The sequence below is a fragment of the Amblyraja radiata genome, chromosome 12, assembly GCF_010909765.2.
Source record: "Amblyraja radiata isolate CabotCenter1 chromosome 12, sAmbRad1.1.pri, whole genome shotgun sequence".
NCBI lineage: Eukaryota > Metazoa > Chordata > Chondrichthyes > Rajiformes > Rajidae > Amblyraja > Amblyraja radiata.
The window spans coordinates 7,306,378-7,318,768 of NC_045967.1; the positions used below are offsets into that span (position 1 = coordinate 7,306,378).

Genomic DNA, 12,391 nt, shown 5'->3' on the forward strand with positions numbered 1-12,391 from the left:
ACACAGGAGGAGGGGCCGGGGGACTACAGGTCCCAGAGGGCGCCGCGCGGGCTGGCTGGCAGGCAGGCGGGCAGGCGGAGGATGGAGGCAGGTAACGTCCCGGCTCGTCAGTGACTGAACTGTACCGTCGCCTCCCTCCCTCCCTCCCCCCACTCCACACTGGCACAATGGTGCCGCCACCGACACCGACACAACCCGGCAGCGCTGGCTATTGTGCCCATCGCCGGGGTGGTGGTGGTTGTGGCGGCAGCTGCTGCTGTGGCGGGTGTCATGAGACAGAGCTGCTCCTGCATGTTGTCATCAGTTATTTATTCTGCTCTGTATCTCCGGCACAGAGGGAGGGAGGGAGGGAGCGCGCTCTTATTGTCGTCTACTTGTTGTAAGGAGCCGTTTGTTTTCACACAGAGAGTGGTGAATCTGTGGAACTCTCTGCCACAGAGGGTAGTCGAGGCCAGTTCATTGGCTATATTTAAGAGGGAGTTAGATGTGGCCCTTGTGGCTAAAAGGGATCAGGGGGTATGGAGAGAAGGCAGGTACAGGATACTGAGTTGGATGATCAGCCACGATCATATTGAATGGCGGTGCAGGCTCGAAGGGCCGAATGGCCTACTCCTGCAACTAATTTCTATGTTTCTATGTCTATGTTTGTCGATGTCCCCCCCCCCCCCCGTGTTGGGGAAGCTCCATGGGTGAAGTAGTGGGGCTTGTTTGTGATGTTCAGTTGAGAAAGCCAGCTTGTTGACGCTTTCACCGTGACGTGCACTTCGTGTAATAATGACTTGGGATCCAAAATAGCCACCGCGTCCATCCTCGGTCGGTGCCGAGTGTCGATCCTTTGGCAACTTGTGAGGATTGTGAGCCACAGCTGCCCCCCCAGTGCCACGTTCCTGCCAATAAGTTTCAACATGTGAGGATGGATCTGCTTGCAAAGTGTTGCAATAGGATGGTGCCGCAACAAAAAAGAAGAGAAGGTACACAAAATTGCTGGAGAAACTCAGCGGGTGCAGCAGCATCTATGGAGCGAAGGAAATAGGCGACGTTTCGGGCCGAAACCCGGAAGGGTTTCGTCCCGAAACGTCGCCTATTTCCTATTTCCTTCGCTCCATAGATGCTGCTGCACCCGCTGAGTTTCTCCAGCAATTTTGTGTACCTTCGATATTCCAGCATCTGCAGTTCCTTTTTGAACAAAAAAAAAGAGGAGCTTGGGTATCACATTTATTTTTTTCCATCTACAGGTACAAAGTAAATAAGTGGATGTTAAGGAATCCAACAGTGGGAATGACTAATCAAAATCGGGACTAAAGCCAGGGAGATTTAAAAACAAATTGAACCACTTGGTTTCCATAAATTAATTAGTGAGTAAATGAAAAGAGCTTTGTGGAGGAAGGCTCCCATGTTCAATCTGTGCCAGAGCATAGAACGGTACAACACAGGAACAGGTCCTTCAGGCCACAATTCTCGTGTCCAATGTGATGCCAAATTAAACATCTCTTCTGCATGTGATCCATATCCATCCATTCCCTGCATGTTCTTGTCCCTACCTTAAAGCCACTTAAACCTCACTATTATATCTGCCTCCATCCTCCACTCTTTAACATTTCTACCTTGTGGAAAAGGGTTCTCACCGTCTATCCCACCTATGCTTCTCATAACTTTATAAACTTCTATCAGATGTCCTCCCAATTTCCAAAGTTCCAGACAAAGCAACCCAAGTTTGTCCAACCTCTACCTATAGTTAATACCCTCTGATCCAGGAGCTTTCTGGTAAACATCGTATGTGCCCTCTTCTAAGCCTCCACATGCTTCCTGTAATGGGGTGAGCAGAACTCGGTGCTCTTTGATAAATGTCTCTGATCTCAGAGGAAAGTGCTGCGGGTTATTTATGTTGAAAGTGAAGGAAAGCAGCCTTGTTCGCTACTCATAATGCCTGTCAATGATTAATGCAGTGATTTACATGGGTGTGAACCCCTGATTGGGGAGAAGGTCTGTTAGGTAGTCGTACATCCTGTAACCAGTCTCATAGTAGTTATTCTACAGACTTCCCTATAAAGTGAGCCACGTTTATGAAAACCTGACATGTACTTAAAGTAAAATGATTTGGATCCAAATAGTAACAACATCCTCCTGAAGTATTTACTCAAAAGTTAAATATTTAGTCCAAGAGAGCAACTGCCAGTGTGTATCACTCCTTCAATCCGCCACTGAACCTGATGAAACAGTAAAAGTATTGTTCATGAATTATTAAATTTAAATTGCTCATCCCTATAATATAGTATTGTTGGCAAGACTGATATTTATTGCCCACCCCTTGTTCGTTAGGAAAACCATAGCAGCAATCTTCTCATTCTGTCGCTGAAGGTTTGATGCAGCTGGGAGGCTTGTTTGGATACTTTAGAGGGCAGTTAAAGAAATGTCATGTATTGGTATAAAATGGTCGATCTCTTTTCCTATAGGAAGCATGTTTGTGAACAAAGCTTTTGGTTTTGATGACAATTAAATGACTCCATTGTTACGTTATCGACAACACAACACTTCCACTACCCTGGGCTTGCTCTTTTTCTAATTATGTTTTTTCTGTAGTCTCCTTTTAGAATACTTTAAATATTATTTTTAAGCCTATGTGCTTGTGATGATGCTGCGAGCAATATTTTCCATTGCACCTGCAGCTTATGGTACCTGTGTGCATCTGACAATAAACACAGCCATTTTCTGAATATCCTAGTTAGCTGGGTTAGAATGTTGTTGGGAGTTTAGAATAGTTAGTCAGAAGTGTGTTTTGTTTGTGATGAATAGCTGTTCTTTACTGGGCCATCTGCTTTCTATCACTACAGTTTTTGCTAAGTGTGAGAACCAAATACCTGGCTTTTCTGAACTACTTGAGGATTTTCCAGACACAGAAGAGCCTACATGGATTCTGGGAAAGCAATATCACCCCAAAACAGGTAGGTTGGTTAAAACAAATAAACTCATTTAAACTATGTTTCAAGGAACTCTGTATGCTATGCCAGCTCAGATAGTTCCAGTTTTTGAAATCTGAAATAAGCATTGCGAACGCTGGAAATCTTCAGCAAGTCTCTAGCTGGGAAGCATTTGGAAGAATATGGGCCTAATGCAGGCAAATGGGACTAGCCCAGAATGCCAACTTAATTGGCATGGGCATTGGACCAAAGGGCCTGTTTACGGGTTACCTAGCTCTGGCTTGATGTCAGGAAAGAGCTAGGTAGGGAGTATGAGAGTTAATGTTTCAGGCTGATGGCTGTTCTGTTGAAACTGTGTATGGAGATGTATGTGGATCAGTGGGTGAGAGGGAGATAAAAGGTGTAGGGATCTGCATTATGCAATAGGAACATAAATGCACAAAAACATTTAAAATGGAAACAGGAAGAAGCTGTTTACTTCAGTGCCGCTTTCCTGTCCGAACATACTAGTCACACCCTGGCCAATTCCCTCTTCGCCCCCAGGCAAAAGGTACAGGAGCGTGAAAACACGCACCTCCAGATTCAGGGACAGTTTCTTCCCAGCTGTTATCAGGCAACTGAATCATCCTACCACAACCAGTGAGCAGTGCTGAACTACTATCTACCTCATTGGTGCAGGGCTGCCAACTATCACGCATTGAGCGTGAGACTCACACATTTCACGAAATTCTCACGCTGATCACAGAATTTCTCACATTCAATCTTAAACAAATAAATAAATAAAGTCACGAACAGTTCAATCCGCCCAAGGGTTCCAGATCTCCTCCACGTTCACCAATGAGAATAGTTCTCTGTCGGCGGGTTTCCCGTAAAGAACGAGCAATTTGATTGTCTTAAGCCCATCGCACACTATTTAAAATGCCAATGTAAGTGCAGTACTAATGATTCAATGTGACATTCATTGAAGCAAAATCTGCAGGTGCTGGAAATTCAAAATAAAGCAAAAATTGGTTTAGAGGTGAGTAAAAACCACGAGGGGAATATATAAGGTGAATGCATAGTCTTTTTCCCGGGATATGTGATTCAAGAACGAGAGGGCATTGGTTTAAAGCAGGGGTGTCAAACTACCGGCCCGCGAAGGGGTCCAATCCGGCCCGCGGGATGATTTGGGAGGAAAAGGGTAGTTTCGTTTAAAGTCTATACTAAACTACACATTCCCGTGCGGATGGTGTGATAGGTGAGACACGGCGGTGGTCCCAGCACCGACCCCCAAGGCACTGCACACACCTCCCACCCGCACCTCCAGCGGCTCTGTGTCCGTCGGCCGCGCAGTCCATACCCCATGGAGTTTTAACCCCGGCCCGGAGCCAGGAGCGGACCGGGTGAGTGGGGGCGTCGGTGCCGCCTCCAGTGCCGTGGGGATGAATTTCGGGCTAAGGCTCCGCTCCAATGCCCGACCCCCGGGTCACTGTCCCTCACCTCCCCTGGACCCCAGCTGAACATTGAGAACCTGGGCCGGCCCTCAATCCCGGGGGGTGGGTGGGGGGGGAGGGAAACGCCGCAAAAGCTTTTCACTTTTCCTTGGTACATGTGACAATAAACTAAAATGAGCTATAATAGTCCTGATAGGTATAATCAGAAAATGTATTTTTTAATACATTCTGATGTATAATGATCCATTATTTTGAGACTAGACTAGTAGTCTAGTCTAGTGTACAATTTCGTTGTACATTTACAATTTCGTTGTACATGGTTCATGTTACAATGACAATAAAGAAACTATTCCTTTCCTAGTACTGGAGCACCAGCAGAAGGATTTACTTGCCAAGCTCCATAGAGTTTTGTTGTTTCCATGGGATCGTCTCTCATCGAATTGAGACAGTAGAGATCTAATTTGTAGCTGGTTTATATTCCTTGGTGCATGAGTGTGTAACTTCAGTTGATGTTGTGGAATGCAATTTTACCAATGCTTCTGTATCAGTGAATGTGTTGCTAGATCCTCACTACTCAGTGCTCAGTGTTCACTGTTCATATGTCTTCTTGTAGAAAGATCTGAACTCCTCTCTGATGTCAAGTCAAGGCTTTGGTTTACATATAGGAAGAAGTTCTCCCCTATTGGTAAGTATTGTGATTTTAATCAATCCAGTGACCCAGTATTTCTTTAGTACAGTTGGTTAAATGCAGTGTATGATTTGGAAGGGGTAAGTCTTTGCCCCTCACTGCCCAATTATCAGTATTAATTTTGAGAGTTGCATATTCCAAGACCGGGCAGCAATAACTTTCATTCATGTAACACCCTGAAGAGATCTTCTGAGATTGTCCTTCAGTCTGGTCATTATACTCTAAGGATGGAGTATATTGAAAACGGTTCCATCACAGACAACCTATCTCATTTTTTCTTGGAACACCAAAGGCCCAATAAATTATACATTCAGTAATTTTTCTGTTGTAATATCTTGTCAGTCTTCCATGTCTCAGATTATAATGTAACTTTGTTCGGCAGTAAATTAATCCATGGAATAATTTATCAATTTTGACAAAATATGTATTTTGCTCATCTGTTTATGTGATATTCCATGTTTTTGTACTTCTGCAAAGGAAGAAAGGCCAAGTGTTCCATTTCTGATCTTACCAGTTATTTTCTAGACCTGACCTGTTAGAAGGTCTCTCCAGAGATGATGCCTGACTTCAGCATTTTATGAATTTCTTCAGTGTAAACCAGCATCTGCAGTTCCTGCCTGCACAGCTTTCTCCTTTGTTGTCTCTCGAGTATCAGCAAAGATTTAGAGTCACTCAGCCTTCTGGGTCAGAGGAGAGGGTGTAACCAGTCGTTCTCCAAGGATGTTGCCTGACCCGCTGAGTCACTGCAGCACTTTGTATCCTTCCCTGCTTTAAGTGGCTCATAATTCAAGATGGCGGCGGCAGACACACGGATACAATGGCGCCTGTAAGCGGATAGTGTTTTACCTCCGACACCCTCAAAAAAGCTCCGGGTGCTACGAGGTTGGCTGCAGGAGGCTCCCTCAGGGGGCCGATGACCGAATGGTGGTCATGTGAGACGAGGGACGACACTGAAGAAAGACAGAAGGCTACCTGACGGGCTGCGTCTGTGGATTGGGAGCGCAGCTGGAGGCTTTTATTAAGGTGCCAGATAGGGGCCCGGTTGGGGTCTTACGGGTTGGGTGGTGGAACTGGGCCTCGCGGGCCGGTCAGAGGAGTCTCACCTCGCGGGTCGAAGCCCGGGTCGGCAGCAGCCGATGGAGCCCGCTGCTGGGGCCCGGGTCGGCACCATGGAGGCTTCAGGAGAGGACACAGCAGCGTTGTGGAGAGGTTGGTGAGGAGGCCGATGATGACGCCGACCGACGGAAGAGACGGACACATGAAGCGGGGTGTCGGCAGCAGTGAGGCCACAACAGCGGTGAAATGCTGGCAGTGATGAAGGCTTGCGACGATGGGACGTCAGCCGTGGTGATGCTTTGCAGTGGCCTTGCCTTGGGGGGGGGGGGGGGGGGGGGGGGCGGAGAGAACAAAAGGAGGAGTCAGCCTGCTTTGTAACTTTGTCAGCGCCGTAGGTGACCGCTATTTGTATGCAAGCAAAGAATTTCTCTGTGCCTAATCTCATGTGACCAAATGTAAAGTAAGTAGTATTCCACGGTTCGATGGTCGATGTGTCTGGATCGAGGCAGCGGTGTAGTGGGCTGCTGGAGGTCCTGCAGCCGACGGACAAGAAGTCAAAGCCAAAGAAACAAATGGAAACGAGGCCGAAACGCCAAATAACCGAAAGAGTACGAAGCCGAAACGCCAACTAACCGAAAGGATGGAACGCCTAAATGCAAACGAACTGAAAGGGCAGGACGCCTAAAAGCCAACTAACCGAAAAGCTGCGTCGCCTAAAAGCAAACTCACCGAATGGCTGCTCTGTCGAAACGTCACCTACCCGAAAGGCGGTGTCGTTTACAAGCCAACGAACCGAATGCCGCTTAACAGAAAAGTCCAATAACGGACATGACGTTGCCGGGGGCGGGACTTGTCAGCGATTGTTCCAGACCCCCGCATCCATCACATCACATTTTCCCACACGAGCCATAGGTGACTGGGCAATTTGAACCCAAGCACCAAGTTGTAAGCAGCCGAAGGTGCGCATCCCTCGGGACAGCCCCCACTCTCCCACGGCCACCCTCCGCGGGCTGTGGGTCGGGTGGAGCGGAGGTGTGTGACAATGTTCATCCCTTCACAGTGATGTGATGGATGTGGGAGTCTGGACCAATCGCTGACAAGTCCCACCCCCCAGGCAACGTCATGTCTGTTATTTGACTTTTTTATTGAGTACCAATTGGTTTGTTGGCTTGTAGGCGACGCCGCCTTTCGGGTAGGTGGCGTTTCGACAGAGCGGCCATTCGGTGAGTTTGGTTTTAGGCGACTTAGCTTTTCGGTTAGTTGGCTTTTAGACGTCCCGCCCTTTCGGTTAGTTTGCATTTAGGCGTCCCATCCTTTCAGTTAGTTGGAGTTTCGGCTTCGTACTCTTTCGGTTATTTGATGTTTTGGCCTCGTTTCCATTCGGTTCATTGGCTTCGACTTCTTTGCTTCGGCTTCTCGTCCCTCGGTGCCACGACCGCACACGCTCTGAACAAGGTCCTCAGCACCCTCTGTTGGTCAGACCTAATAGTGAAGGGGACAAAGATTGGCCTGCAAAAGGACATGAAGTGCTGGAGTAACTCAGCCGATCAAGCACTATCTCTGGAGAATGTGGACAGGTGACATTTTGGGTTGAGGCGCTTTTTAGACTCTTCAAGAGATGGAATGATGTGACTCGTGGTGGGATCACGTTGAAGGTGACGAAGTATGATGCATTGGTTGCGCAGACTGGTGGGGTGCAAGGTGAGGACCAAGGGAACACTATCCTTGTTCCGTCTGGGGGAGGGAGAGCGAGAACAGAACTACAGGACATAGAGGAGACGCGGGTGATGGATCGCTCTATGACATAAGGAAATGACGTGGAAACCACGTTTACTAAAGAAAGAGGATGTTGGATGTCCTAGAATTGAGATCAGATGTGACGGAGAGTGAGGAATTGTGAGTAGGGGATAGCCTCTTTGCAAGATGCAGGATGGGAGGAAGTGTAGTCCAGATAACCGGAAGTTGGTAAATTTATAGTATGTCTCCTGTGATGGACACCGAGAGATCAAGAAAGGGGAGAGAGGTTTCGGAGACAGTCCTGATGAAATAGAGGGTAGGGTGGAAGTTAGTGGTGAAGTTAATGAAATCCATGGATTCTGCACAGATGCAGAAGGCAATTATCTGTTGAGGGATAGGGCCATGTGTACGCCTGAAACAAGGACTGTTCAACGTAACCAGCAAAAGGGCAGGCATAACTGGGGCCCCTGTGAATGCACATGGCTACTCCTTTAACTTGGAGAACGTGAGAGGAGGCAAAAGAGAAGTTGTTGTGGGTGAGGACATTCCGTCAGGCGGGCCAGTTGCCGAAGAGCATGGTCTCGCTCTTTGAGCAGTTCATTCTGGCTCCAGGTGCCAACTCCAATTGGTTGCAGGCACTATCAATCTGCGGACTGACCGAGCAGAAGATGATGACATAGGGAGGTTTTGATTTCAGTACCCCCTCTGCCAGGCAATGTCACCCCTCCTTAGCTCTCATTGCCCTTGATGGATTCAGCAAAACATTCTATACAGCACACAAACAAGACACTGGTATGAGGAAGTGTTTGAAAGCTGGTGCCTGACCTCAGCACGGTAGAGGTCAGCCTACCTGGGAGCTGGCAGTCTGTTACTTACACAAGTCTCCTTTAGTACATCGCAATGACTTGCCTTAATTCACGTCTATCTACACATTTGACATTTCTACTTTGCATTCCATCTTATCATATGGGTTTTGGGGGAAGTTCCGAATTAGTGTTGAAGTACTTGGTTATTTGTGTTATGGTCTTTTGCTTCGTAGAACCTAGAGGAGATTGTCCAGTCCGGTTTCAAGTGGATTCCTCTGGGCAGCAGGAAAGCTGGCTGCCTGCCCGTAAGGTTCTTTAAAGTATCTTCCGAGGCATTATAGTGTGCAAAAGTTAAGCATCTAAATTGTGCTGAACCGACTGAGTTGTCAAATTTGTTGATTTTGTCTGCTCAGTAGATTGTCCAATTGTCTGTGATTTCCTCTCTCTTCTGTTAGTTAATTCTGTCAAAAATGAATCTTGAGCACTCGTATGTACAGTAATCTTGACCCAGATTATGCATTGTATATGATTTATGTATCTCAAACTAATAAAGATAACAAATCTAAAACAAAAAGATTAACATACTCACTAGGTCAGATGCAAAATATTGTTTGTTTAGCGTTATGCAAATAACAAGATTGGTCCCTGGAGTGAATCGTCATCATGATCATTTCTGGGCCTTCCGACGACACTCTAAAGCTTTCACCCACTCACATCCAAGTGTGAGTCAAGGCTAGGACACTGGTTTTTCCAATGTGTAGTTACTCTAGGATCGTAATCTGAATAAACAGTCCACTACAGGGAAGTGCTTTATTGTCAGGCAATGTCCTTTGCTTGGAAGCTGGAAAGAGGCCGATATGCCGTTGTGCTTGTGATACGGACGGATATAGATCTTCTTGCAGTTTTTGAGAAACAAGAGCTATCCATTTGATAGTTATATCTGAGATCATGCACTGTGTAAAGCAGTACATGGTAATAATGACTACAGTACAAAGTGTTGCATTGTGTGTGTGTGTAGTTGAGGTTCAAAGAGACATGATAACATGTTAAATAAATGACAGCGAGGGATATAAAAGCAACATTCTTAATGTGGTATGTATATTGATTTCTCTTCAAGTAATCCTTGCTTTCCCTCTCTGTCCCTCCACCACCCTAGTTCCCCGACTAGTTTCACTGTCCTCCTGATTATTTTTGCTGAGGGGAAGGTGTCTCGTTGTCACCTTCCCCTCAGCTAACAATTTTCACACCTTGCTCTTCCATATCTCTAGTCTCCTTGACTCTCCCCTGATTCTCAGTCCGAAGAAGGGTCTCGACCCGAAACGTCATCCATTCCATCTCTCAAGAGATATCTTCAGTTCCTTCCTACAAATAACATTCTTGTGCAGTATTCTGAATTTTGAGTTGAATCATAGAATCCAAAATTATTGCTGTACAGAAGAAAGCTGTATTGCTCATTGTTTCCACCAGCTCAGTGTAGAGGAATCTAGATGGTCCCATTGCACTCCTTAGCCTTGCACAATTTTTACCTTCAAGTGTTTGAGCAATTTTCTCTTGAATATTTGCAGCCAGCACTTTTTTCTAGTGGGTTCAATTGGTATTTATTGTCACATATGTTATTAAACATTACATAGTGAAATTTATGTTACATATTATGCTACTGCTGCCATATTTGGTACCATAGTTATGGCTTTCCATTTTCCTCCTTGCAATTTTTGCCTACTGCTTAAATGTGTGTCCTAAGCCTTTGGCTATATTATAGTGAAATTTGCTGATGAGGCACAGATGAGTAGTGGAAAAAATTCTGGCATGAAATCTACAAAGTGATTATAGAGAGTTTAATCAAGTGAGTATAAACTTAACAGAAGGAGAAAAAATAGAATATTACTTTAAATGGAAGTTGACTAGAGAAGCAAACAGTGCTGGAAACTCAGCAAGTAAGGCAGCATATGTGGAAGAGAAACTTAATAGTTCAGTTCTAGAATACTTCTGATAAAGAGCTTAGGCCCGAAAGGCAATTTCTTTCCCTTTGCCCCACCTGCTGAATGTTTCCAGCATTTTATATTTCAGTTTTTATTTCAGATTTCCAGTATCTGTAATGTTTTATATTGTAGACAATAGAATGATGGTGTACAGAGAATTCTGGGTATCGTTATACATGAAAGAGAAAAAAAAAGAGGAGCACCCAGACAAGTGATTAGCAACACAATTAGAACGTTGTATTCAATGTGATACAATACCACTGTATTGCTACACTTGTCCTGGTCATTGTGAAATCAAGATGGAGTACTGTGTATGGATTTGGTCCCCTTATTTAAGGAGATAAATATTTGCCATCCATATTCACTAGATTGATTCTAAAGTGAAGGGGTTGTCTTACGAGGAATGATGGAGCAGATTTATTAATTGGGGTGAGGAAGTAAGGGAGATAAGGTAATTGACACTCACTTGTCCACCTAGTTTTATTCTCCCTTTGTTCCCCTTTCCTATTCCCTTGACCCATCTGGTTCCAATCGCCAACCATCCCATCCCCATCTGATTCCACCATTCACCTACCAGGCTCCATGCAACCCCATTCATCCTGCTTTAAAATGGCAGTCTTTCCTAATTCCTCAGACCTGATGCAGGTTCTCGACCCTGAATGTTGACTTGCACATTCTGTCTGCACAGCTCTGCTTCATCTGTGGTCTCCTTTGGCCCTAGATCAGACATATGTTCGATTCCTGCTCCTACTTCTATTACGTTGATCCCACTTCCAGTCTGAAGAAGGGTCTCGATCCGAAACGTCAACTATTCCTTCGCTCCATAGATGCTGCCTTATCCGCTGAGTTTCTCCAGCATTTCATTCTACCTACTTCCAGTGATATCTATTCTTCTTTGCTCTGTATAAAGCCATCAATATTTTGTGCAACTCCAGCAAATCTGTATTGTGTGTCTGTGTTTTACATGAATATTTATCTATTATGTCCCCCCCGTCCCCCCCCAGTAATTAAACAAAACAATAAAACATATTTGAGATTCAAATCAAATTGGGGGAAAATTACACAATTTATATTTTAATTTCCTTTGCAAACGTAAAACATTCATATGGGGAATGGTTCTGAAAATATATAGCAAATTCTGTCTTTTGTGCACACAGGAGGAACTGGCCCCTCTTCTGATGCTGGCTGGGGGTGTATGCTACGCTGTGGGCAGATGATCCTGGCACAAGCATTGATATGCAAGCACCTTGGCATAGGTATGTCTATTGTAATGTCTTAATACAGAATGTTTCCAGTGTGAATATTGATTTATTTAACGTCAAGTAACGCTTGCTTTCCCACTCTCTCCATCCCACCCTCATCCTAGTCTCTGACTAGTTTCACTGCCCTCCTGATTAAATTTACTTTGGATGCCTTGTGTCACTTTCCCCTCAGCCAACAATGAATCATTGTACATTTCCTTGATCATCGTCTGTTATGATCTGTACTTTTCCACACCTTACATTCTTTTTGTACCCTTCCATATCTCTTGTTTCCCTCTCCCCTGACTCTTAGTCTGAAGAAGGGTTTCAACCCAAAACGTCACCTATTCCTTCTTTCCTGAGATGCTGCCTGTCCCGCTGAGTTACGGCAACATTTTGTATCTGCACGAACTACTTCGTCTGTCAGCTCACTTCGTGCACCGAAAAAGTTTCTCCTCGGATTCCAATTGGTTTTTCTCCTGTCAGTTTAAACCTATGCCCTTTAGTTCTTGATTCCACTACCCTGGGAAAAC

At 45.3% G+C, this 12,391-nt stretch overlaps 1 protein-coding gene across 1 annotated transcript in view; it reads left to right on the forward strand.

Moving 5' to 3' along the window:
- Nucleotides 1-24: 24 nt before the first annotated feature.
- atg4a (autophagy related 4A cysteine peptidase) overlaps nt 25-12,391 on the forward strand; it is a 64,001-nt gene continuing 51,634 nt past the window's right edge. Inside the window, exons 1-4 of the mRNA XM_033030159.1 lie at nt 25-91; nt 2,832-2,942; nt 4,965-5,036; nt 11,775-11,873. Coding sequence (XP_032886050.1) covers nt 82-91; nt 2,832-2,942; nt 4,965-5,036; nt 11,775-11,873 — 292 coding nt within the window. The 5' untranslated portion in view covers nt 25-81. The remainder of the gene's footprint in view (nt 92-2,831; nt 2,943-4,964; nt 5,037-11,774; nt 11,874-12,391) is intronic.